At 38.9% G+C, this 24,563-nt stretch overlaps 1 protein-coding gene across 2 annotated transcripts; it reads right to left on the minus strand.

Moving 5' to 3' along the window:
* Nucleotides 1-3,159: 3,159 nt before the first annotated feature.
* On the minus strand, nt 3,160-22,877 carry Gli (carboxyl ester lipase-like protein Gli). Of its 2 annotated transcripts, XM_074101367.1 has the most exons (15): nt 22,143-22,877; nt 21,144-21,293; nt 19,951-20,088; nt 19,114-19,260; nt 16,300-16,456; nt 15,214-15,425; nt 14,123-14,293; nt 13,288-13,489; nt 11,029-11,216; nt 8,886-9,178; nt 7,702-7,897; nt 6,263-6,378; nt 5,103-5,138; nt 4,670-4,823; nt 3,160-3,328 (listed from the first exon to the last, which is right to left on the minus strand). In XM_074101367.1, the coding sequence occupies exons 1-15, from the start codon at nt 22,446-22,448 to the stop codon at nt 3,173-3,175; spliced, it is 2,622 nt and encodes an 873-aa protein (XP_073957468.1). In that variant the 5' UTR covers nt 22,449-22,877; the 3' UTR covers nt 3,160-3,172. The 2 variants fall into 2 exon arrangements, with proteins under 2 accessions (XP_073957468.1, XP_073957469.1); XM_074101368.1 differs by lacking the exon at nt 5,103-5,138.
* Between the last annotated feature and the right edge of the window lie 1,686 nt (nt 22,878-24,563).

Raw genomic sequence — 24,563 nt, forward strand, 5'->3', positions numbered from 1 at the left:
TGACCTCGCAATGTAAAGCAACTTGCACGATTTATGAAACACGAAATTGTGTGACGAACTTAACCCCTGATTTGCTTAAGACGCGGATCCGTGTCAAATTTAAGCTACTATCTTTTCGAGTTAAAACAGATAAGGCTAGACTGTAGTAGGTACTTTTTTTTATTCCCGCATACAAGGGGTTCAGACCTTATAGTGAACTAGAATCGTACTATGTATGTTACAAAATAAAATCACTATTAATCATAATGTCTTTATTTTTTGTATAAATTTTACACAAGGCAGTTTTCGTTTCATTTCACAATAAATAACTAAACACCTTTAAAGGCACATTAAACTCACTCAATTGCACAATAGATGGACGGACAGACGATCACAAACATTTATACTTAATTAACTAATTTACAAAAAATAATACTAGACATAAAATTCAAATAAAATCTGCGTACCTAGAATCAAGGTTGTATTTTGCAAATTTCATCGTAAAATATTTTTAATAATCATACCTTTAAGGTAACTCAAAAAATATACCGTTTTGATATACCGACACAAAAAAAATAAACAAAGGATTTTATTTTATAATTCTATCTTATACTAAATTATATGTTAGTAAACATGTGTCGTATCGTAATCCTAAACTCATAATTAGTCTTTAGTTGATATCTAATTCGCATTTTGACATTTGCTAATACTACTTATACGTACAGTCAAGGTCATAAATATATGTACGTTCCCAAGACGTCAAAAATATCTTTAAAATACCTTTATTTCACTAACCATGAGGTTGATGGATCTGACACTATGGCTGTCTAGATATTTATGCCTTTGACTGAAGTAGGATACCAAACATGGAGAATTACACTTACGCTATATTACATCTCATAAGCGAAATTGTACAAAACGTCGTTGATACTGCAATACGGCGTAACTAGCTTTTTCCGTAAGGTATAATTTTCACTGTCAGAACAGTACTAGCATTGTATTGATCTGACAATGAACCTTATGGAAAATGCTAGTTACACGATATTGCACTATCACCGACGAAAAGCGAGCCAAAATACGTCATAACTTCATATCGTTTACTTTGAAAAAATCTCGTATCTAAAATCAATACGTCAACAAAATTGAACCTTGACATAATGTTAATAAGGTCCACTCAGAAAAATTATCTACTTTGAGATACGACTTTTTTAAAAGTAGTGACGATATTCGTATAGTACCTGTTAGTTTCGAATTTAGGCAGTGGTTCAATCTTTACTTTGCTTTATTATATTTTGTTAAATCTAATGGCTTACTTAAGTTGCTCGATTAACACAAATATTTACTAAATCAGTCCACTTGAAAAATGGTAGTAGCAACATAATAGCTGCAACAAAATGGAATGCTTTTACCCTTTGAACGCCAACAACGCAAAATACGATATTTGACTATTTCCAGATTTGCCACATCCTATATGTCTAGCCGAAGAAAGAGTAGAGTGTTTTTTTGAATGTTAATACGTAATAATAATAAAATAACGCGACAAATGAGTTTCGCTTGCGACGCTATCGCATTCACTGCCACCTGATTTCCACTGGTGCCACCGACGCACGTGTGCGTTAAATGTATGAATAATTATGACGGCGGCACTGGGCGAAGTTCCGAAAACGCATATGTGCGTCGGTGGCAGTGAATGCGTTAGATAAAAGAAGCGCGAGCGCGTTACGCGGACGATCTGAGGCAGTGCGCGGCAACCACTGAATATGCCCCTACATAGGGGCGCCAGGCAGCTCAGAACGTAATCGCGGAGTGAGCCACGCCTGGTTAAGACAGCTTGAAAATTGTTTCCTCCTTCAATAACTGATATTGAAAAGCTTTAATTTATAAAACAAATAATAAATAGTCAAATACCGTATTATCGATACGTACAATACGGACATCCCGTCCCTAAAACTGCAACGTGCAATAGCGATCTAAGTGCGTATAATTTAAGTTCGCATTTTGTATCACTACGGCGACTTCAGTTTACGTACCTGACTTTAACGAGACTTGTAACGAGTAGACACGCACAGTTCCTGAGTTCTTAAAATCTTATCCCTAATAACGGTGGTTATTTGTAGTAGTAGTAAAGGTAGTCTAAACTCTAACCCCCTTATTCATAAACGACAATCAAACCTATTTTAGTTAAAATGCCGCTAAAATTCGTTTGTCCTTATCTGTCACTTCTACATTTGTATTTGTTAGAAAGGGACAAAGCATTTGTTACTTAACATAGGCTTGTTAAGTTTTATGAATAAGGGGGTTAAGGTTTAAGGTCACAGCTCATTAAAGCCACCTGGCACCCGACCAGCACCGCCTCGCCTCGAGCGGTTAGTATTCTTCATATGAATTTGTATGGGTATGCGCTCACTACATCAACTCCGTAGCGTCACCGGATCGCCTCACTCGCGAGGTTGCGCATGCTTGCGATGCGGCGCTCTTCACCCCCTGCTACCCCCCCTTCATTCCCCCTACTCGGAAATTCGTGAACCGCGCGAGGTCCACTCGTTGTGAACGCGCCGTCCGCGCGTGGACCGCCTGTCGACAATGAGTCGACGCCGAAGTCGAGGCGGTGCTGGTCGGGTGCCGGGTGGCTCTAATGGGCTGTAACCTTTAAAGCGTGAAAATAAAAAACTTAAAGTAAAATACATTGCCGAGCCACGCGGCTACGGGGCCATCCATAAAGTATTTCACACCCATTTTGACCATTTATAAGACCCCGCCTCCTTCCTTGTCATACCAATAATAATAATAATAATAATAATCCCAGCCTATATACGTCCCACTGCTGGGCACAGGCCTCCTCTCAGAATGAGTCACACCAATACGTAATAATAAATAATTAAATCGACTCAGACACAGTGTCGCCGGAGTTCCTACTTCTGTGTGCCCTTCAGGCCGATGCAAACTTAACATAACCTAAACCTACCCATGTTTCAGAGTCGATTAAAATTCGGGAAAAACGCGATTTTGAAAACAAGCTTCAGTATAAAACCATTTTGGGAAAAAATGACAATGGAAATTTTGCTACTAGGAAATAAAGATTCTGGTAAATTGATCTAATCCTTAATCCTTAATTGTGTGACGTAATTTATGTATGACCCCTATGGAACATAAGTGCTCGATTATTAGCGCCCCTCCCCCCCTCCCCCCCTCCTCACACGGTGGTCTGCGGCACGCCCCCCACCACGTGCGTGCGCACGCGCGGCAGCGGCGCGGGCGCCGGCGTACTGGACACGCCGCGGAGAGAGATCGCAGATCCCGTCGACGCTTCCGACGGCGGCCGGGAATGCAGCGTTGCCGGCTGACTCGTCTGTACACAAAATAATAATTATATTATATACCCACGGTTTCGCTGGCGTGAAGAGAATTGAAATTCGCGCGTGGATTCCCTAAAACTATATCGTGGGCTACAAAATGGTGCATGATGAAGACCCGTGCAAAAAGATTTGATAATATTTTGGGTTTTGCGTATAAGTAGCATAATAACGGATTATTTTGGAAACAGTATATACGGGAACGGTCATTTTGGGTTTACATCTTTTTGGGTAACGAATATCAAGCCAAACGTAGGTATCGTTTGGGCAAAGCATATTTTGGGAAGGATTTATCATCGGATTATTTAGGAAAAGGTAGTGACGGGAACGGATGTTTTGAGAAATGGATAGAACGGTCCGAAAGGATCTGGAGTTCGAACCACGAAATTGAGAAAAAAAAGAGGAAATGCCGTGCCAACAAAAAGAAACAGACACGTTTTACGGCGGTTATAAAATATGGGGACCCCAAAACACCAACACGACTGCAACGTTATAAGTATTTATTCGATTGAGCACAGGTATATAGCTTTCCATCCATCCCAGCCTATATAAGTCCCACTGCTGGGCACAGGCCTCCTCTCAGAACAAGAGGGCTTGGGCCATAGTTCCCACGCAGGTCCAGTGCGGATTGGGAACTTCACACGCACCATTGAATTGCTTCGCAGGTTAGTGCAGGTTTCCTCACGATGTTTTCCTTCACCGCAAAGCTCGTGGTAAATTTCAAATGTAATTCCGCACATGAATTTGGAAAAACTCAGAGGTGCGAGCCGGGGTTTGAACCCACGACCCTCTGCTTGAGAGGCGATAGGTCAAACCACTAGGCCACCACGGCTTATATAGCAGCAGGTATATAGCTTTGCTTGCCCGATTTTCTCTTTTCATGACAACTAAGCATGATGCATTCCACTAGAGCTGTGTGACAAGCAGAGCGGCGTGCGAGGGAATAAAAGAACGCCGATTTCTTCCTTTGCTTGGCCGTGCAACATGAGAATGTAGTGTCGATGTGATGACAATGTCAATTTCTATAATAAACTTACTAAAATACGCCTGCGACTTCCTGTGCGGCGCTTCGAAGATACGTGTACAGTCAATTATTAGGGATGAAAATATTATCAAAATGTAATTTAATGAACTAAAATAATTTCCTTGCTCACCCGCGACCTTATGATAGCTAAGCTTATGCAAAATATGCGTGTTCATGCAGTTCCTCCACCTCCACACTGTAAGAACACACACAAATCACACAAACCCATCTATCTGTTTCGAACTCAACCAGAGCTCATCTTCAGAGTGACACAACCGTACACCATGCTACCATGCTACTATGTTCAACTCACAGCTCTGCTGAGCGGCGGCGGCGTATGCGGTTTCTTGACGGGCACGTCGCGATACTCATATATGTTGTCCCGCGACCGAGTGTTATTGTCAATGCCAGAGTCTTCCACCTCGGGCACCATAAATATGTCGCCGTCGTAGAAACGGTCCGTTTCTCTGCGAAAACTCATTTAATAAGCCTCCAGAGAGTAACGAGAACATGACATCATTAACTCATACTACGAGACGGAAACTCGATTATCTATTAACTAAATCTAAACAGCCATTCACGCGCGCACACACGAGATAAAAAGTAAAAAAAAAGAAAAAGAAAATTCAAAACAATTCTAAAGCTCACACACTATTCGACGTAATGATAGCAAATGAACATAATTATGAAAGCTAATACAAAAATCTACTACAGTATTTTTTAATTATTTTATTATTTTCACCTACATTGTCGGTAACAGTTTCCATTTAGGAGGTATAGCCCTGCATGAAATCAAAAACAATATTATGTTAAGGCTAGTTTCCAATACAAAACCTTTAAGTTTAAACAGGGGGTTTCACCATCCATTGATTAAATTTATCCGTCAAATGAAATTAGTCAATGGGTGGTGAAACAGCCACTAAGACTTTTAAATTATAAACAATTCAGACCCTAAGGCTGCCTTTCAATCAGAGATGTGCGAGGATACGTTGCGAGGAATGTTTCTCAAGAACCAATAGAAACGCTTCATTACCCGACTGCCCAAAGGAGAGTTATTACCTATTTTGTTGGTGGTCTACCGACAGCTCGTCTCCCGGTCCGCGGACGCCATTCGAGAACCTTCTGTCTGACCCCATCGGCCAACAGTCCTGCGAGCAATGTGCCCCGCCCACTTGGGGCCTTGCAGCCTTGGTGGAGGCCTATGTCCAGCAGTGGACGTCTTTCGGCTGACGTGATAATGATGTTTTACCTATCCTCGCTCCGCTAAACCGTTTCCACTAGAGCTGTGCTGTGCGAGGATATATAAATGAAGCGTTGCTATTGGTTCAAGACAAACACATTCCTCGCCACATCTCTGGTACCAAATAATAAAAAAAAAATCTCAAACATAGAAACAAAGTAAAAAAAAACCTTAATTCGAACAATAGTGATATCTTAATCTTAAGATAAAGTGTGAGTGTGTGTGTGATGTGATCCTGCTTGATTATGTTTATGCACAACAATTACTCTATTTCCTTCTATTATAGTTATATCATTATTACAAATTTTCACATTTTTATTATATGAAGTATTGATATTATCATCACCATCATCATCCCAGCCTGTATACGTCCCACTGCTGGGCACAGGCCTGCTCTCAGAATGAGAGGGCTTGGCTCGTAGTTGGGTCTCAAGCAGAGAATCGTGGGTTCAAACCCCGGCTCGCACCTCTGAGTTTTTCGTAATTCATGTGCGTAATTACATTTGAAATTTATCACGAGCTTTACGGTGAAGGAAAACATCGTGAGGAAACCTGCACAAACCTGCGAAGCAATTCAATGGTGTGTGTGAAGTTCCCAATCCGCACTGGGCCCGCGTGGGATTGATTACATATTTTATTTTAAATAATACTATGGATGATATGTACCTTTTAGCGTTCCGCCACAGCATACAGCACACGACCAGTAGGACTATTAGTAAAAGGCAGGCTGTTGATACAGTCCAGAATGCTATCTGTAGGGGTTGCTTCGGTTCCCACCAATACTGTTTAGGCAAAAGATTTAATTATCAGTTTGTGACATTACACACATGTCGAGGCAGGTAGCAACCTTCCAGCTTCCGATCGACTTCAAAAATACATTGTACTTAATATTTGAATTTCCGTTGACTTTCACCCTTTTCCAGGCCCTGCTAATTTAGATAAGCTAGTTACAAAATGAATCATACTTTTATGTTGTTTCCCTATGATATACCTAATATCAATTGATTTTGAACCATATTGCGGATGTAGCAAGGTCGAATATTGTGTACATTTATGTGGTTGCTATATGACCTGGAAAAGGGTTAAGGGAATATTCAACAGGTCAATGAAGTTAACTTCTCGAAGACACACCACGTAAGTCAAGCCTCACTCCTACAGTTTAAAATATAACCAAGATAATGATAATTAATTATGTGCATTAAAACAGTTTTCTTTTTACCCCGCAACTAGTGTCTTTATTGACGCATATCTGAGGAATCTTTTTTCCACTGGTAATACCAAGAAACGTCAGAATTCTCATCATCATCATCATCATCCCAATCTATATACGTCCCACTGCTAGGCACAGGCCTCCTCTCAGAACAAGAGGGCTTGGGCCATAGTTCCCACGCGGGCCCAGTGCGGATTGGAAACTTCACACACACCATTGAATTGCTTCGCAGGTTTGTGCAGGTTTCCTCACGATGTTTTCCTTCACCGTAAAGCTCGTGGTAAATTTCAAATTTAATTCCGCACATGAATTTTGAAAAACTCAGAGGTGCGAGCCGGGGTTTGAACCCACGACCCTCTGCTTGAGAGGCGATAGGTCAAACCACTAGGCCACCACGGCTTTTTCAGAATCCTACATCAGAATTCTACGGACTAAAAAATTCGAGTTTAGTTTTACCTATCCCGTTGTGTCTGTCTGTCTGTAATCAAATCTTGCAAGTTAAATTTGACCAACTTCCAGCAGTCAGATTGACTTGAAATTTGGAATACTTATGTAAATCGCGTGACATTACAATAAATAATATAGTAGTGACATCTTGGTAGTCCAGCCAGGATCGTCTCCGCAGGACGGAACTCTTCAACGGTTAACAGCATCGACTTGAAATTTGGTATGCAAATTTAGTTTGGGTGACAATGCAAGTAAAGTCAGCAAAAATAGCTTGTATTAAAAATATTATTGTGTGCCCTTACAGGGCTTCATGGACTGACCGATAATAACTGAAACACCTTTTATAACTATGTACATGACTTTACAATGAATAAATGAATATGAATATTTTTTTTTATGGTTGGGTTAGATTATTTTTTCTAGTAAATCTTAATTTATCTCTACTAACCTCAGTGATAGGCGGGTAGGTGGGCACAAGCCGTCCTATGACCGTGGGGAGGTACATAGTCCAGAAGGCGAGCTCAGTTTGCCGATAGTTCAGCTGTATGGTCGAGTTGTACGTTGTGTTGAGATTGAGGTAACGCAGCTGCCCTTCTGTTGCCAGCTCGAAATGGACGCCGAGAATACGAGAGCGGGTCGGGTTGCTGGAAGAACATGGATCTGGTTAAATCCTACAAATATTATAAATGCAAAAGTGTGTGTGTGTGTGTGTGTGTGTGTGTGTGCGTGGGTTCCTCCTTTACGGATTTCGATGAAATTTGGCAAGAAGATAGCTGGATCCCACCTAAACTAATAAACTAATATTCATGTGTGGGCCAATCAATCAACTTTTTTACCGACACTAATCTGTCCGCGACATTTTTCAAACAATTGCAGATTTATGTCAGTAAACATTTCTGAATTAATAGATGGTGTACATGAATACATGCCATCCTACGTAAGTTCAACCTATAAACGTGAAATATCTTGTTAAGTACTTTGGTACGCAGAGACAATTTTGGTAACGCAGGAGACGCCCAAAGTGTCGGTAAAATAGTTGATTGGCCCGTGTACTAAAGCATACTACTGTGTACTGTGTACTTCATCTTTTTTCTGTCTCATGACATAATAAATCTCGTCTCGTCTTCGCTTTAGCTAGGCAGTCGGGTTTTAATTTTTTTAAAGCAGTGGGACACTTTAACAGTTATTTTTTTTTAAATTATTTCTTACTTCTTTGATGTTCCTGTGAAAATGGCAGCTTAAAAGTGTTACATTTGGAAAGGGCTATCTAATTATAAGCATTATTCTCATAAATAGCATTAGCGATATTCTTTCACCCCCCGCCTGCATCAATTTGCAATTCTCACCTGTATGTGCCTATAGGACAATGGCCTATTTGTTAATTTTCTACGAGGAGGAAAGCAAATGCCAAATGAAAGTGTGTGTTTTTGTATGTTTGTCAGTCTTTCACGTCGAAACGGAGCGACGGATCGACGTGATTTTTGGCACAGAGATAGTTTATAAGCCAAAGAGTGACATGGGCTACTTTTTATCCCGGAAAAATGTACAGTTCCCGAGAGCACGCGGACGAAGCCGCGGGCAAAAGCTAGTTTCATTAATAATTATAAACTAGATACTTAAAACAGAACTAACCCGAATCTCGCGAAATCCGAATAAGCCTTCATAAAGAAATGGCTCATGTTCCTGTCGTTAGGGGTCCACGCTTGCCGGTCTAACCGCTGCTTCACCGGGAAGAACTCCTGGTCCATGAAGGGAGCCCCGGCGAGGAACAGATGCTCAGTGTCGTGCGAGTACTGTCGCCATTGGGGCCAATTGAACGACTCCACTGTAGTGTTTAAGACGTACATGTAGACGGGGACCTTTTGTTCGAGTAGAAGCTTTACTAGCTTGTCGGTTGGCGCGCGGTAGAGGAAGTCTGAGAGGAGCTGTGGAAAGAGAGCGGTGGTTTCGTTAATATTGTATTCCCTGAGTAAATTCTGGAGCAAAGGATGTCCATCGCGATTCAACTGGGCAACGCGGCAAGTATATTGGGCGCTGTAGTTTATTATTATTTGACAGTGTAATTTTATTCTAAGTTGACCCTGCTAACTAAATAATTGCATCATCATCATCACCTCGGCCGTAGGACGTCCACTGTTGGACATAGGCCTCCCCCATAGACCTCCAGTTGCTTCGGATGGCAGCGGCCTGCATCCACCGTGAACCCGCGTCTTCTAACCTGGTCATCCGTCCATCTCGTTGGTGGACGTCCTAGGCTGCGCTTGCCGATCCGCGGCCTCCACTCGAGAACTTTTGGCCCCAAAGGCCATCTGTTCTCCGTAAATTTACAGTACCCGGCGATAAAGATTGCACACCGGTCTTCGGAAAAAGACAATTGGCCGTTCACGACGATTTCCGAACACCGTCCATCAATCATCGTATTTATTAAGTGACGTTTTATATCAAATAAATACTGCACCTTTATTGATTTAATAGTTTACGTCAAATTAATGACACGTAACTACTAGAAAAAGGATAGTTCCCTTTTTTTCTTAGATAAATAAATAAATATCACAGGACAATTCACACCAATTACCTAGTCCCAAAGTAAGCTTAGCAAAGCTTGTGTTATGGGTACTAAGCAACGGATAAATATAATTATATAGATAGATACATACTTAAATACATAGTAAACACCCAAGACCCAAGAACAAACATTCGTATTTTTCATATAAATATCTGCCCCGACACGGGAATCGAACCCGGGACCTCAAGCTTCGTAGTCAGGTTCTCTAACCACTAGGCCATCTGGTCGTCTATAAGATGCTATAAGATGCCATAGTACTTAAGTTTTGGAGGGTTTCAACAACTCTTTATTATATATTTTCATCTAAATGCGTCCGTACTCTATTGCAACGACTGTCACATAAGTAGCGTGTGACAACGCTCTACGAAGCCGAAACTAGCCGTCTCTTTCCAAAGGCCGATGTGCAATCTTTATGGACGGGTACTTTAAGTAAATTCAGCCTAGCCAGCCACATTAGAGCCCACGGTAGACGGGCGTCTATAGAATAGTTTTTATTAGGGTCGCTGTCATTGAAATCGATAAGGAGGACTATATAATTAGTAGGGCCCGGAATTTTGCGTGCGGCTATTGACAGATTGTAGGGAGAGAGCACGGCTTTTTATCGATGTTATCGACAAATCGATAGTTTTTTTTAATTTATGTTTTTGTTGTATCAAACCTTAAACTTTCCGATGATACATATTTTCAGTGGTCAATGCGGAAAATAGTTCAAATATATCGGAAAGTTTAATCCGTTTAAATTGCTTTATTGAAATCACTATAATTACGTTTTTTTTATATATTATAACTTGAGAAAAGATCCCTCTTAACGTTAGGTAGCTTGTATGTATGTAAACTCTTTATTGTACAAAAGGAAATTAACAAAATACAATTGCCAAACTGGTTTGCCTACCCTTTGATAAAATAAAAGATAAAATATTATTTTGTATTCCTTCAGTTCTTACCATAGCCAATATAAAGTATTTTATAATAATATTCCAAGCAATAATATATCTACAATTACGTATTAAAGTTACAACTTAATTAACAGTTGTTGATTTCGTATTCAAAGTCTATTTCATTGTTAATTTCAGTATCGATAATATCGATAAAAAGCGGTGGTCTCTCCCTACAATCTCTGAATAGCCGCACGCAAAATTCCGGGCCCTAATAATTAGTTAGACTTTTCAAGACACTAACCTATTGCAGAAGTATTTGAAGTCTACTCACATGGACATACTGGTCCCTGATGGCACTGACGTTATGCGGCTCCGGATGGTAGGTGTACATGTAGCGTATGGCCTCGTACACGCCGCGAGGGTTTAGAGTATAGTTGTAGCGCATAACAAGCTCATTAACTTTCTGGTTGAACCACTGCTCGGATATCTCGTAGTTAGGTGCTAGAGAGGCGTTGTTATCTGTGGAATTGGGCAAGGAACACCATATTAATTTTCGAACTCAAATAAGCAAATATATATCAGTAGATATACTTTTAAATATGAAACAAATCAATACCTGTTATAAAATACAATAAATACCAAAATAACACATACTCAAACAAAAATAATGTACCATACATTAATAGTTCAACAAAATACATGTATAACACAATACGGTATTTGACTATTTTGTATATGTTTTATAAATTAAAAATTCACAATGCCTGTTATCGAATAGAGAAACAATTTTTAAGCTACCTTTACAAATAACAAAGTTATAATGGTTTGAAATTCAAGATTAGACAGGGAAAGAGATACTGGCATGTGACGTCACACGCCAGTACCGCCATACTTGTTGCATAGAGAAAACCGTTTGAGAAAGAGACAGGAATACAGATTTAAAAAAAAATCACTATAAATCCAATTTTCAGCCGATTTAAATTTTCTCTTCGCTAAACACTATCTGCATATCTATATTTTGAAAATAATATTAAGATATGGCAAATTAAGGAGTTGTCAAATACCGTATTACACCACAAAGTCAATGTACGTACGCATTTGCTAAGACACTTCCGAACTCTTTATATCTTTGTAACTGTTATCTTGTCAAACTGCGCTCACACCGCACAGCGCATCGCGGTCCTAAGCAGAGAGCGATCGAACTTGTTTTGTGTACTTTTTATAATCTTACCGGCAAATTGTAACTTTTATGATTTTACGATTGTATTAATGTTTACGCTCGCTAGTTTAGATTATAGTTTATGCATGTAATATTTCTTTCTCAAGTAAGTGAATTATTGTTATTCTTTTGAGAAAATAAAGATCTTTAAACCAAACTCAGTTTTTTTTCTTGTTAAAGCGGAAATTCATAATAAACATTGAGGCACGGTTGAAAACTAACGTAACACTACTAATCTCGAGTCCAAAATCAAGCGAACTAGATTGACAAGTGACAACAGAAAATAATAACCAGACAGCAAAAAAAAAAATAGCATGGGAATATGTCGATACAAATTTGTCGATATAACCTTGTGTAGACGCGGAATGTTTGTCACTTTTGAACTTTATTTTCATAGCTTTAGGCCTGAAAAGTATCAAAAGGATAACAAGAAATAATAACGTAACGAAAATATCACAATAACAGAAATAGTTCCAAGCAAGCCGAATGCAGTTAAGTCGAATGACATATATGAAATGTCAATAAAACAAAATAGCGGATTGCGTCCTTCCTGATGTTCAACATTTTTTTCGAAATTTTTAAATAAAAGATTTATTTTATTATTATTTCGTATTGAGTTTTTTTCTAACATCAATATAAAGATTATAAAGTTTTTTTTAAATATCGATATTACGGCACTAGTATAACTGTGGCAACATTTGTGTGTAATGAACTGTCAAGTTGGTTTGCCTAATTCTGGACTCGAGTATAGTAGACAAAATATTTCTAGATATCTATAATATTGCAAGTGTTTATGAATTTTCATCTCTACTTAGGCACTAAATAGAATTTCGACCCATACACGGCCATTTGTCCTCTGTGCTACATGGCTTGCCCATTTTGAATTCAACGAGCTAATTCAAACATTCGAATAATACAAGTTTTTTTATAATTGAACTGGACGCAGCCGCAAGAATAAGCAAAAAGAAAGGGAACAGAAGAATGAAAAAGTATTTAACTATAGCTATCTGTTAAATCCTGTAATTGGCTGTGTTGCTTGCTGCTACTCCCACTACGACTACATATATTGTGTTTTTGTTGGTTTTCCGTAAATAAACTTATTCGTCACATTTACGATTACGCCAAGTAAAAGGCGAGTACAAATCAACGCACGTAAAAAGAGCTCCTGGCGCTATACCTGCGCAGTGATCGAAATACGGACCAAATTGGCGGCGGAGCATTGGAGGCGGGTCGCGGGAGGGGGCGTAGAAGCGCGCGCGGCCGTCACGCCATTGGCTTGTTAGTTGACAGATGCGCAAACGTATCCCCTCCACCAGCCACCCAGAGCTCTTTTTACGTGCGTCGACTTGTAAGCCAGTTCTGTATACTCACATAGCACGTAAGCGGCCTCTTGTGTAGTGACACCGGTCATGTACCGCAGCGCCGGGTTGAACTGCCGCCGCCTGATCAGGTCTTCAGGCATGGCGTCCAGGAAGCGCCAGTCGCGTTCGCGCCAACCCTCGTACCAGCCGTCGCCGGGGTAAGTGAAGTTGTTCTCGTATACTGGACCCCAGGGGATGAAGCCGACGTGAGGCTGAAGGGATTAGATTTTGGTAGTGGTTAATACGGATGATAAAAGGGCAGATCTAATAATCAAATGGTTAATTTTAACTATGAAAAGCAAGTTAATAGGGTAGGTGATCCCACCAATAATTTGACGTACCTTTTTATTAGTTGTCAAAAAACGATTCATAGAATTTTTATGGAAGTAGTTACGGCATCACTTCTTTGCCAGTTCAAACGATTATTTTTTTAAAGCAACAAATATTTGTTTTAAAGTTAATTGAAAATTAATCAGATTTTCACGTCTAAAATAAAGTTCTTTTTACTGTCCCGCCTAGGAATTACTGTTTTATATGGAGTCATCTACCGATTGTAGTGACTAAAAAAACATGATTAATTATAAACGTATCTATCGTACAGATCTATCAGCAAGTTTGATCAGGCTTTTCAAATGGTATCTAGACTTGTCTTTGATATAAGTATAAAGCATAAGTAGTTTGCTTTATGTTAAGGAATATCCGTCGCCTTTTATACCCCTTTTAAAGACCCCTACCCTGTACCCGTCTGGAAAAACTCAACGTTTTAACGATGGAAGACAACACATTTGAAACCGGGCAGTATGCGGCCATTCTGACCGGTGCGAGTCTCAATTCTCGCACAGTACCTCAAACTCGGCATTGCCCAGCTCGTAGAAACTCCGCCCCTGCCTCAGACAGTTGACCAGCTTCCACGAAGAGTCGATCGGGCAGCCGAGCAGCCGGCCGAAGACCAGCGAAGTGTTCTGCACTCGGAACTTGTCTTCTATGAACGCCCAGTCGGCTAATGCTGATCCGCTCTGTTAATAAAACAAGCTTTGTTAGAAATAAATCCTACTAATATTATAAATGTGAAAGTATGTGAAAATGCTTGGATGTCTAGATGTTTGTTACTCAATCACGTCTAAACCGCTGAACTGATTTAGATGAAATTCGGTATACAGATAGTTTGAGTCCCCGGGAAGGACATAGGATAGTTTTTATACATGAGTTATAACCACCACGATCAAATTATACATATAATGTAGTGTATCACACTAATCACACTTTATATTATATGTCCTACTATTATTATAAATGCGAAAGTTTGTAAGTCTGTTTGTTTGTTACTGCATCACGTCTAAACCGCTGAACCGATTTAGATGAAATTCAGTTTACAAATAGTTTGAGACCCGGAGAAGGACATAGGATAATTTTTATCCCGGAAAATTGCATAGTTCCCGCGTGATAGCGATGGATGAATTCTGTGCGGACGGAGTCGCGGGTAACGGCTAGTACCAAAACATACTAGCGCCGTCCAGGGGTACTGCTACCGTCTTTGGAATCCTTTCCCATCGTATTATCTCGGAAACGCTCGTATATGCCATGCTACTTCAGCCAGCCTCAGTACCCATCAAGAGGACGTAGGGGAAGGTCCTATTGAGAGATAAATAATCTATATATAGTGGTTAATTAAGATTTTAATTATATTTTTGGGCGCTAGTATTATTTCACGTAAAACTTTTTCACGAACGACTTTATCACGAATAGACTTTACCACTAGAGACTTACAATACAAGTATCTCGAAAAAGCTTTACCACGAATTTACTTTATCATGAAAAATCTTAATCACGAAAACTTTATCACGAATAGATTATATCACGTTATGTTTTCGTGATAAAGGTTTTCGTGAAAAAGTTTTTCGTGGTTAAGTACTGACACGCTCCTGGACAATCGAACCTGTGCTATGATCCCGGTGACGATGTCTCTAGTCTGCGGCGCGACGGCGAGCAGCCCCGCGGAGGCGGCGCCGGCGCCCGGCCCGAACAGCGTGATGGAGCCCCGGTCCCCGTTGAAGGGCTCGATGTTGTCCCGGATCCAGCGGAGCGCCATCGCCTGGTCCAGGATGCCGTAGTTGCCGGGGGAGTTGTCGTCGGCGGTTGAAAGGAAACCTTGTGAATGAATTGCTAGTTAATAAGTTTTTGGTAAAAAATACATTTTTAATACAAGCTTTATTTGCTGTACTGTACTTGTATTGTCATCCTAACTACATTTGCATACCAAATTTCAAATCGGACTACCAGGATGTCACTACCAAATTATTGCATTGTCAATTTACAAGTATACCAAATAGGTACCATCAGCCAAACAAGTGGTCTATACATTTTTAAACAAGTTCCTATCAAATGAATATGTCGCTAAAGTCGAACTTTCAAGTTGACAGACACGTCTATTGGCATTATTGTTTTATGAAATGCAAACGATTATCAACTTTAGGGTGGTAGACCACATATTTCGCTGATGGTACCAAATTCCAAATTCAAATGCCAAATTTCAGGTCAATCCTACTGGAAGTTGGTCAAATTTAATTTAAGTGTGTATGGGAAACACCATAAAAAAAATTAACGAATAATAAATATTGGAAAGCAATCATTGATTGCTGAGTGGGGACCTGTTTAGCGTCATGTATGTCTTTATTTGTTCTATGTTTGTTTTATGGCGTTAAATAAATGTATTTTCTTTCTTCTTTCATTACTTGCAAGAATTTTTGCCTGAGTACCTATTATATTGTATATGAGTATTATTCACGCGAAGTAAGCGGTGAACTATAGTTCTATCTTTTAAAAATACATTTTAGGAGTAAATAAATGGGTATGTTTTTTTTTGCCATCTACTCTATGCTATAGTCAATTAATTATTATGTGCCCGAATAGGTAAGCTAAAAGGACTAAAGGTACGCCTTTGCCGGACACGACATGGAAAACATCATCGTCATCATCATCAATTAATTTCCTTAAATTACTATAGGTATAGACCATCACTCACCAAGAGCACCCAGCCTGTAGTTGATGGAGACCACGACAACCTTATAGAACGCCGCCAGCACGTGACCCGGGAACAAATTGGAGGCCCCCGAGGAGAACTGCCCGCCATGAATGTACACCATCACTGGATATTTCTGCGCCGTGGAGCCCGCCTCCGTCTGGGTGAGAACGTTTTACAATATGTATAAAGAGTGGTGCGTTGCCGGCCCTTTGAGATTGATAGGCTCGTTTTTAGGGTTCCCTAGTCAACTAGGAACCCTTATAGTTTCGCCATGTCTGTCCTTCTGTCTGTCTGTCCGCTGTTCACAGACCGTTAGTACTAGAAAGCTGTAATTTGGTATGAATAATATACATACTAGTCACGCTGACAAAGTGGTACAATAAAAAAAAAATATTTTTTAGGGTGACTTCCCATAGTCCGATAGCATTTCCAGGTGCTGGTTCTGTAGTTAAGTCGCGTAGGATTGACGGCTGCGCGAAGTACGGTAGTGAAACCTAGCTCCATGCAACAATTTAAACAGTGCATCTGCGCACTCCCTCCGCAAAGCCAGTAGATCAAGCCGATCAGAGAGTGCCCGGTTATCGACGAATCTAGCAGCTCTACGTTGGATGCGGTAAAATGGAAGAAACTAATACTATTAAATAAATAGGGTATTTTATTTATAGTGACAAATGTCAAAGCACGAGTTTAATTAAAGTACTATATCATACATGATCATACTGAGATGATATAACCTCTACGATCTTAACTTCAATTATAATCTTAACTTAGGTTTTAACCACTCTATATCGATTATTAATCTCTCGATGCGACCTTCCCCTACGCTGTCTTGATACTCGTTGGTAATAACAGGCTGACTGAAGCAGCATGACAAGTACGAATGTTCCCGAGAACATACTATGGGAAAGGATTATTCACTTGTAACTCAAGCTCCGCTCTATTGTCTAACGAAAATATTCTCTCCACGCTACTGCTGGACAAGCCACTGAACTACATATTACCAAAACGCACCGCACTCCAAGCGACATGACAAATTATAACTGGTAGCGGTTCCGTTAGTGAATTTTCAAGCTTTCGTCCCAGCAATAAGGTTTATTCTAGCACGATTGTTGACAATGCACCACGCGAGCATAAATTGGTGTAATTAAACTCGTCATTGGCCAACTTAATAGAGTAATTATCAGGTTGATGACCTTTTATTATATTATGAAATGCTGTATATGAATGCGAACAATTTTTGGAACCTTTTTAGTGTGTCTTTGTTAGTCGTGATTTGAATTAGGTATTCGCGACAAAAAGTCACAATGCTTTTGTCACATTGCTATGTTTTATTCTTGATACAATTAATACAATTGTATTAGTCAGTAAACGAAAAGATTGTGATTTGTATAGAAAAAAATACACGCATGTTTTTTCGATAAAGAAACCATTTTTTTGTTTCTTTTTTGCATGAAAGGGGTTTTTCATTTCAAAATCTGCGCCAGTATTTCAGTTGGATTATCAAAAAAAAAATAGTACACGTTGCTTTAACTTTTTTCAAAGAGAAACAAAGCGCGTTAAAGTTCGAAAGTAGGGCCTGTGACGTCACTTTAAAAAAAGTATGCTAAGGCGTAACGCTATACGGAACTTTAACGGGGCTGTGTCTTCGTCACCTATTGCTGACTAAAGGAAGAATCATCATCATCCATCATCATCAGCCTACAGCAGTCCACTGCTGGACATAGGCCTCTTCCATGGCGCGCCACAACACTCTGTCTTCAGCCCCTCGCATCCATCCGCCGCCAGCGATCCTCTTAAGGTCATCCGTCCACCGTGCCTCAGGATGCCCTACACTACGTTTTCCCGTCCGTGGTCTCCATTCGAGGACTCGTCTGCTCCACCGTTCATCGGTCCTGCGACAGACGTGGCCAGCCCAACGCCACTTCAACGAACTAATTCTCTGAGCAATGTCAGTGACTTTCGTTCTTTGTCGAATAATGTGATTTCGGATTTTATCCTTCAAAGAAACCCCTAGCATAAGGAAGAATACGTGTCAAATATTAATATGTTTGATAATGTAACTGAATGTTGATGACAGGACAGGCGAAATATCGCTATCCATATCCATTTATATGAGCCAATTTCAAGAAAGACCGTAACGTCACCTGTCATTTAACCCACATTATATGTTGGCAAGAATCAAGGCTATAGTAATTTAATTCACATTTTGAAGTTAAGCAATGGTTCTATTTTAAGAAAAAAAGTTAATATTTATGGAAATTTATCTAATCATCAAATTAATCAGTGCATTCTAGACATCACATTGTGATCAATATTATTCCGCCGTTTATCAAATGGACTGGATTTATTCACTAGGGACATATGCTAGTTTGTAACAATACAACGTAATTATGCATTTGGTTCGCACATGGAACTAAATAGCGAAGGACATTTTGCATAATAGGCATTCAACTAGCATTACAATGTAGCAGCCTATGTTATGAAATATAGTTGTATCTGTTCTGTGTATAATCTGCAAACAAAAGGATCCTGCTTTGCTTCCTTATAAAAAAATATGCTTGTCCAATATCTTTATAACTTAAGCTAGGTGGTTGCCATTTTAGCTGTATAAAGCCTTATTTTCTTTAGCTTAAATTAATTAAAAATAGGATAACCCCTTGTCTATCATGTAATAATAACATGATCACATAGACATCGTTGTTAATGTTTTGAATTAGAAAAAGGACACAAGTTCCATATAAATTATATGGTGCTAAAAGTGCATTTCTGTTTTTCACCTAGTAGACTAATCACAGTTCTATAGTCAATACTCACGTTGGGAGAGAATATGTTGAGGTAGAGACAGTCCTCATCCATGTCTCGGATGCCCTTGGTGGCTCCGGTGAACCTGACAGGCTGGGGGCATGCTGGGCCCCAGTCCACGGCCTGCAGCAGCTGCCAGCCTGGGTGCTGTCGCGGAGGCTGTAAAGAACAATACAATGTGTTGCTAATAGTAAAAAAAATAAACAACGCGAAAAGCATGGTCAACGTAGTAGGATGTCTATGGTTAACCCTAGGCTAGATCCCAAAAAAAATGAGTCAGTTAGATAAACAACAAATAAATATTGGACGCATTTTTAACGTGCTTTATTACTTGTATCAAACTGACTGACTAAATATAAGTTTTTGGTAAAAAAAAAACCTTTTTAATACACGCTTTTTTTTGCTGACTGTACTGTTTGTCTACTTTACTTGCATTGTCACCCAAACTACACTTGGATACTAAATTTCAAGTCAATACCACCGATGAAGAGTTCCATCCTGCAGAGGCGATAATGGCTGGACTACCGGGATGTCACTACCAGATTATTGTATTGTCACGCAATTTACACAAGTATGCCATATTTCAAGTCAATCTGACTGCTGAAGTTGGTTAAATTTAACTTGCAAGTTTTGACTACAGACAGACATCTGGACAGGTGAAACTAAAAAGCTCGTAATAATTACGGGATTAATTACCCAGGCAGGACACTGCAACTATGGCTTACCATTCTAACAGAAGGGTGTTTAGTTGTTTCTAAGATTCTTGGCATTTTCCACTCTAGAGATATTAGGTAAAAATGTAAACAAGATTTTAATTATTGTAAACTTTGGTGTTTTTATCATCCTTACCTTAAATCTTCCATCCAACACTGGAGGCCTGGCATAGGGTATGCCTAAAAATACTGATGCTTCCCCCTGTATCCTCTCCACGGGTGTCAGCCAGGGTCGGTACCCTACATGGGGATCCGGGTTGTCATATATATGTACCTGTAATAGTCATGTCATGAAAATAATACTTCTCTAAAGACAATAGACAAAAAACTCGTCTTCTCTGAAAAAGTATTTATTTGCCAGAAACAAAAACACACCCCTATGTGTTTGGGATTCAAGGCCTTGGCCTTTGCAAACCGCGTTTTTTAAACGCGGCGAAGACGCGCGTTTCTATAGATATATACGCGATACGTTACATACACGAGTTGTATGGCTGCTTTATGAAAAGAAAAATGCGCTGTCAACGAGAGTCGATGGTGCATTTAAAAAACGCAGTGTGCAAAGGGTCTAAAAACAATAAAATCTTTATTATTGAAATATACAAGGCCTCTGGATTAACGATGTAGGAACTTCATACACTACTTTTAGCCCTAAATATTTTAGTCAGTGTGATACTGTTTTGAGCATTATTTTCTCGCCTGTCTTTTCCAGTACAACATATTATGAATACAGCAGATTTCTAACCACAAACTTTTTAACATTTTTGTAAGTGTGATACTTTTTGAGATATTTTCACGCCTGACATTTTTAATCAGTACAACATATTATGAATACAGCAGATTTCTAACCACAAACTTTCTAACATAAACCACAAAAGGCCCAAGAAAAGAAACATAACCACAAAATTCATAAAGTGTAATGCAATTTGTTTTGTTCATCATTACTTCTATAACAAGCAATTCTCAAGCAGCCTGTTACTAAGGTTCATTGATGACTAGCTGTTACCCATGACTCCCTTTGCGTAGAATTTGTTTATCACTATCCCGCAAGAACTATACAATTTTCTGATAAAACTAACCTATGTCCTTCTCTAGGACTCAAACTATCTGTATACTGCATTTCATCTAAATTGGTTCAGTGGTTTAAATGTGAATAGGTAACAAACACACAGATTAATAAACTTTTGCATTAATAATATCTGTGGAATAACAGTTACTATAAATAAGTAAAGAAGTTTGTGTTACTCAGCCAAATTGAGGACAGTGGCAAATGGCTTAATAATTTTTCACCAATATTAACAACTTCAGGGACAAACTGCACAAAATTTTTACCTTAAAACCCTGCACTTGTCCAAAATTGGTGGTAACAAAGATGTCTCTCTTCAACTGCAGGGAGTCCCGCCTCTGTCTGCCCTGCAAATCCTCCCGCCAGCCACCGAGCACTCCAGGGAACAAGGCATCTGGGTTATTCGGATCTCGGTTCTGTGAAAAACATGGTGGTGGTAGGGTTACCGTAAAACGAATTTTGTGAAAAATATTAATATATCATCCTGAATTCTAACTTTTTTCAACAAACATAGTACTTAAGATCTAGATGTGGTTCGCTAGATTAGTTATTTTGGATGTTATTTCAAAATTCTTTATTCAATTAACAATTTGTACTTTATAAAGTACGTACATCTGGCCATTATTCTTAATAGGTCCTTTATGAAGTATGCAAGAGTTCATGATGATATAAGTAATTAAAGTATGCAGAAATTGTTCAACAAGATAAGTGAATATTTCGCTATAAAATCCAAAATCACACAACTGGGTATTGCTGTCCAGTGTGAAGCACTGTACAGCAGATAGTATAAAAAGTTGGAATTAATATGTTATGAAGCACTCTTGATAATTTTCTGAAAGCACTTTTTTGAGATATTCAGATCAAAATTGATATAGAAAATATAGATACATTTATTTAATACCATAAAACAAACAGAACAAATAAAGACATACATGACGCTAAATAGGTCCCCACAGCATAATGCTACGGCAAGCTGTGGCTCTGATTTTCAGTAAGGACCTTATCTAAAAACCAACTTAAAAATAATAATAATATGACTTGAAAATCTTGTCTAATCATAATACTTAAAACTTATCACATAATACTTAAGAGGGGAGTTAAAAATCAAGAAATAATAGAAATTCAAACAATCACTCCACCGAAAAACAACCTACAATCACTTCACTGTTGAGTAGCTAACTCATTACCAATCTAACTCATATTTTTTACTAAACTAACTCAACTCCATCATTGTATCTAGGCGACTTATTACAGTAAGTACTTACAGTGTTAAATTTGTATGAGTCATCCAAAGGATTTGGATTCAGTGGGTTATATGGGAATCCACCAGGCTGGTTTATATTGGGGTTAAAAGGGTTATATCGTGTCGGATCCGTCCCGTATCTCCTGTTATTATACACATAAGTCCTGTAGTCACTATCGCCTGGACTAGGGATACGATATGATTCACGGGAACCATCCTGTCTATGTGTTTTATAATAATCTTCTCTAAACTGTCCATTGTAAAGATCCTTGTTGGACTGACATCGCACGTTAGCCAGTAAAAGGGCTATTATAGTGTTCCTGAACATTTTCTTCGCATTCCAGGCACTTCACACTCTAATTGGACGAAATGCTTGAATGAATCACATACTCGACAAAAGTTATTGTTTGACTCACATTACTAAGAAATACAACAATTTTCTGAATTACACTTTGTTTACAATAAGGTTGGTTGTAAATAAACACTTAATTCACACACGTATTGTATTAAAATTATAAAAATAATTTGATTTCAAAAGTTACAAGAACTAAACATTATTTTGGTGTCACAGAAGCAAAGGACCTGTTTTATTTTATCAGTAAGCCCTAATTTTAATCTAGTACAATGTCACCGTAGTTCTAGGGCTTTATCTGGCGTAATCAACGAATTATCAGATAAACAGAAATTGTGACAACGCCCACTACAATCACAGCTTAATTTTTGTTTATATATCTAAAACGGATCCACTTCCTTCACTTCAAATTGTAAACTTTTGTTGGTTATGGTTACCAATACAGAGAAGCAACAAGCAACCATAGACAATGTGATTTCCGGCCAGGCGAGCTCGAATAATCTCAAATCAAAACCTAGAACTAGAAAGTCTAGATTGTGCAACCCAATAATGCACACCCTGATAATTTACGAACTGTATAAGAATCAAACGGGGGACACGAATAATTAGGGCGTGAATTGCACACAACACAAGCGGCCTCTGTAAGTTGTGTAATGAACTAAATAGTACGTCCTTTCGTTCGTTTCAAATTCAGACAACTCGATGATATTGATAATACAATAGAGGTCGTTTTGATAATTTTGGTGACTTTATTCCACGGGTGGATCTTTATTTATTAGAACCATGTTGCATTACCACGGTACCTATTGTGCATTTGTGATAATACCTAACTATCTAAATCACCTACCAAATCAGCAACAATAAAGTTACGAGACTTAAGTAAAATATTTTGGCTAACAGGAAGGGATAACACTTTAAAATTCAAGTTCCTACCTAATCATCCTTGTTCGTAGATCATTTTGCCCGCGTACATACAACCCGCCCATTGCAAATGGCAAAGGAATGTTCCATGCAGCCGGTGCTCAATCTCTTAATCACTCCCCTGCAATTAAAACCAGACGTTTTAGATTATAGATAGCTCGACTTGAGAAACAATGGAATTTGAGTAGGTTTACTGTCTGCTAGTAAGTGCGTCTTACTGTAAGTTTTTCAATATAGACGGTGACAGAATGAATCAAGAACCCAGAGAAAAGAGAAGAAGTACCTAGGTACCATGAGGCTTACATAGTCGCATTTCGTGTAGTTAAGCCTCGTTAAATTTGTGATTAAAAAAAATGGTTATTTATTTCGATAAACGAAAATAAAACTTGCAATCTAGATACCATTACAATGATAACGATTCATGACTAGCTTTTGTATTTTTTTACTGTATAATTTTCTGGACTACAAGGTAACAACGAGGTTTGAATCGAGAACTTTTTCAATTTTGTCAAAAGTCGTGTAGTTATGGTATGGTAGGTAATTATGTTATTACCTGGAAGTGAAAAAAAAAAACTATTTATTTGAAATTGTACCTATGAATTAACACAGGAACAGGACAAAAAGTGGGCAGACTATTCGACCTGTGAAGTATACATAGACACATTCCATTTTTTCTTCATTCCGCGAAATATTTTAAAGACGTGGAAAATACTTTTTCTCAAATTATCTCGGTTCGCGTTCCGTATTAACTTAACACGGATCCCTTTATTCTCAAGACGAAGGAAATAAAAAGGAATAGGGACATAGACCGGGAGTTGAAACCAAAAACAACATCAAGTTATTTATTCCGAATAATAATAAAAAATGTTATTACACTTTATTCATTAGGTACTATACTTATTTAGAGCCAGAGCCCGCGGCAGCCAGACTTTCTTTATGTATAAAGGCTGAAAGTTTTTTTTAAATATGGTGCCAATACTAACGCAGGTTAAGAACGATTCCCAACTATGACATTTGGATACTGAGCGCTTTGGAAACTATCACTTTACAAACGTCATAAATTTTCACCCCGATTACTATTATTATTATTATTATTAGAAATCACTTCCTTCACTGTCAGACACAACAGGGGACAGTCAAGGGTACAATCGCCTGCCAGACAACCCTGAA

Source organism: Choristoneura fumiferana, chromosome 18 (genome assembly GCF_025370935.1).
Source record: "Choristoneura fumiferana chromosome 18, NRCan_CFum_1, whole genome shotgun sequence".
In the NCBI taxonomy this organism is placed as follows: Eukaryota; Metazoa; Arthropoda; class Insecta; order Lepidoptera; family Tortricidae; genus Choristoneura; species Choristoneura fumiferana.